We start from the raw sequence: 2614 nt of genomic DNA, 5'->3' as shown, positions 1-2614 counted from the left end.
GTTTCCTTCCCAAAGGGCTGGTTGCCTCTGGACGCTTCCAAGGACCGGAGCCGACCCGGGTCTGCCGAACGCCTCGGTCGGTGTTTGCATAGTAAGTATCTGTCCGTATTCTATACATGAGATCTCAGCAATTGCCCAAGTCACGCTTTCCGTCCGAACCTGGGAAGAACAACTGGGCAGAGTCGCCAGAAGGGCTCGGCGAGAATCCTTCTGGGGTTCCAGATGGATGGAGGGAGGCTGAGCAGAGAGGCAACCCAAAGGCTGAGCTGGGGAGGATGGGATGGCAAGTGATCTCCGTCCAGCTTCTTCTTTCTTCCCCAGGAGGCCAAGGCACCACGTCAAAGAAGGGGCTTTGGAAAGAAGGCCCCCGCCACACGCACACAAACACACAAAGACAATTGCATCTCTTTTTTTTTTTCCCCCTTCTCCTGGGGAATTGTCCCGGCCCCTCTCCTCTTGAAGTCAGGAGAAAGAACTGTAGCTCATGCGTCGGCAGTCGGTCGGTCATGCGGATTAAGACGGTAAAGTTATGTCTCTTACGGAAATCATGCCATTAACCTAAAGAGTCGCAGACAGCCCAGCCTCTGGAAGCTCGTTGCTCCACTCGCCTGGCCACGTGGAGAGGAACGAGGAGAGTGGAGGTTTAGTGGATGGGTGTTGAGGTGAAGCCCTGGAGAAGGAAGGAAGGAAGGAAGGGAGGGAGGGAGAAAGAGGAGAGGTTGGTACCGACATTCACACAAGACGCACCATGCGCCTCTGCTAAGGAGTCTGATCTACTGATCTTCTTCTAATGAAAAGAAGGACTGAGGGTGACATGACAGCAGCGTTCCAATATTTGAGAACCAACCTAAGGGACGATTTCCTAACAATGAGAACAATTCATCAGTGGAATGAATGGCTTGCCTTCAGAAGTTGTGGGTGCTCCTTCACTGGAGAATTTCAAAAATACACCAGACAATCATTCGACGGGGATAGTATTAAGGTCTCCTGCCTGTTATTCTGCTCTGTTAGCTATCTATCTCAGTCATTCCCAAAAAACTAGTGTCTTTGGAAGGAAGGCACAGAAAACATATAAGGAAAGGTTGATGGAATTGGGTGTGTCTAGTTTAATGAAGAGAAGGACGAGGGGTGACATGTTAGCAGTCTTCCAATATTTGAGGGGCTGCCACAGAGAAGAGGGAGTCAAGCTATTCTCCAAAGCGCCCGAAGGCAGGACAAGAAGCAACAGATGGAAACTCATCCAGGAGAGAAGCAACCTAGAACTAAGGAGAAAATTCCTGACAGTGAGAACAATTAACCAGTGGAACAACCTGCCTCCAGAAGCGGTGAATGCTCCAACACTGGAAGTTTTTAAGAAGAGACTGGACAGCCATTTGTCCGAAATGGTATAGGGTTTCCTGCCTGGACTAGATGACCTCCAAGGTCCCTTCCAACATTATTATTATTATTATTATTATTATTATTATTATTATTATTATTATTATTATTATTATTATTATTATTATTATTATTATTATTATTAAATTAAATTAAATTAAATTAAATTAAATTAAATTATTAATAATTAATAATTGCCATCACCCTTACAGGCTGGGTTGGCCTTACATGCCAGCCCCACCAAAAGTCTTAAGCCAAAGCGATGCCAACAGATGCTTTCGCATGCTGTACAAATGCATCGACTTGGTTTTAATCGGCTTGATGACACAAGGCTAGCAATGGAAAAGGGAAGCTACCTCAGTAGTTACTGAGGTCCATGCGTTCCACAGCTAAAGAAGGAGTCTCTTGCCAGCCCTTCTATTTAGGACAAGCCCCAATTTAGGGTCCAGCCTTTGGAAAAAGCGATGAGGTTTAGCCAACACAAGACAGACGCATGCCAAGCCCCCAAAAGGCACTGGGGAGCCCCGACCCCATCTGGGAAGCTCATGTACTCCTTTCAAAGGGCTCTTCAGAAAGGGAGACCTTTAGCCCAAAGACACTCCCCCCCCCACAGAAAGAAAACTCCCAACCCAGGGCCCTTTCAGGTTGCAGCAAGAGAAAAACACTGAAAAGAATGCCCATTCTTTTGCACAACAAGGACAGAAGACCAGTCTCAGCTGTGGCACAGAGTTGCTGGAAGCAGGCTAACTTGGGGGGGGGGGGGAGCCCTTTCTAGATCTATTTGACAGTGCAGCTTTGCATGCCACACACTCAAATTAGTGGTTGAAGTTGGCAAAAGGGCTAGAAAAGACGGGACTGGACCTCCCAGTCTCCCAGTTTGCAGTCTGGTGCCTTAACTACTAGACCAACCTTCAAACCGCTTGAATTCCATGTGGTTTTTTTCTCTCTCTTTATTATGCTCTCCCTACATGACCCTGGAAGCTAATGGGGGGCTGCTGGTCCCTCCCCCTCAATTGTGCACTGCCCTCCCCTCCCGGCCAGTATTAAGAGCAAAGGGGGCCATTTACCTCCAAAGAGGCCACTGGAGGGGGAGGGGTGTCACTGTTTCCCCCTTTTCAGGCTGGCGCGTTTCACTATCTGAGCCCCCATCCTGCCCCCAAGCAGTTCCGATCTCGGGAGAGCCCCTTCATCCTCGTCCTGGGGGAGACCAGCGTGGGAGAGAGAGAGAGAGAGAGAG

The 2614-nt window shown here is 48.6% G+C and overlaps 1 protein-coding gene across 2 annotated transcripts in view; it reads right to left on the bottom strand.

Moving 5' to 3' along the window:
- Positions 1-431: 431 nt before the first annotated feature.
- Positions 432-2614, bottom strand: part of LOC107287972 (ankyrin-1-like) — a 5391-nt gene continuing 3208 nt past the window's right edge. Inside the window, exon 4 of one of the 2 annotated variants that reach the window (XM_029284251.1) lies at positions 432-670. In XM_029284251.1, coding sequence (XP_029140084.1) covers positions 644-670 — 27 coding nt within the window. In that variant the 3' untranslated portion in view covers positions 432-643. Of the gene's footprint in view, positions 671-2457; positions 2575-2614 lie in introns of those variants that run through there. The other variant, XM_015816541.1, reaches the window with a different exon arrangement.

The sequence above is a fragment of the Protobothrops mucrosquamatus genome, unplaced genomic scaffold, assembly GCF_001527695.2.
Source record: "Protobothrops mucrosquamatus isolate PMUCROS unplaced genomic scaffold, P.Mucros_1.0 scaffold462, whole genome shotgun sequence".
Classification (NCBI taxonomy): Eukaryota; Metazoa; Chordata; class Lepidosauria; order Squamata; family Viperidae; genus Protobothrops; species Protobothrops mucrosquamatus.
Note: the sequence above shows the minus strand (reverse complement) of the source record. Positions and strands in the feature narration are given on the sequence as shown.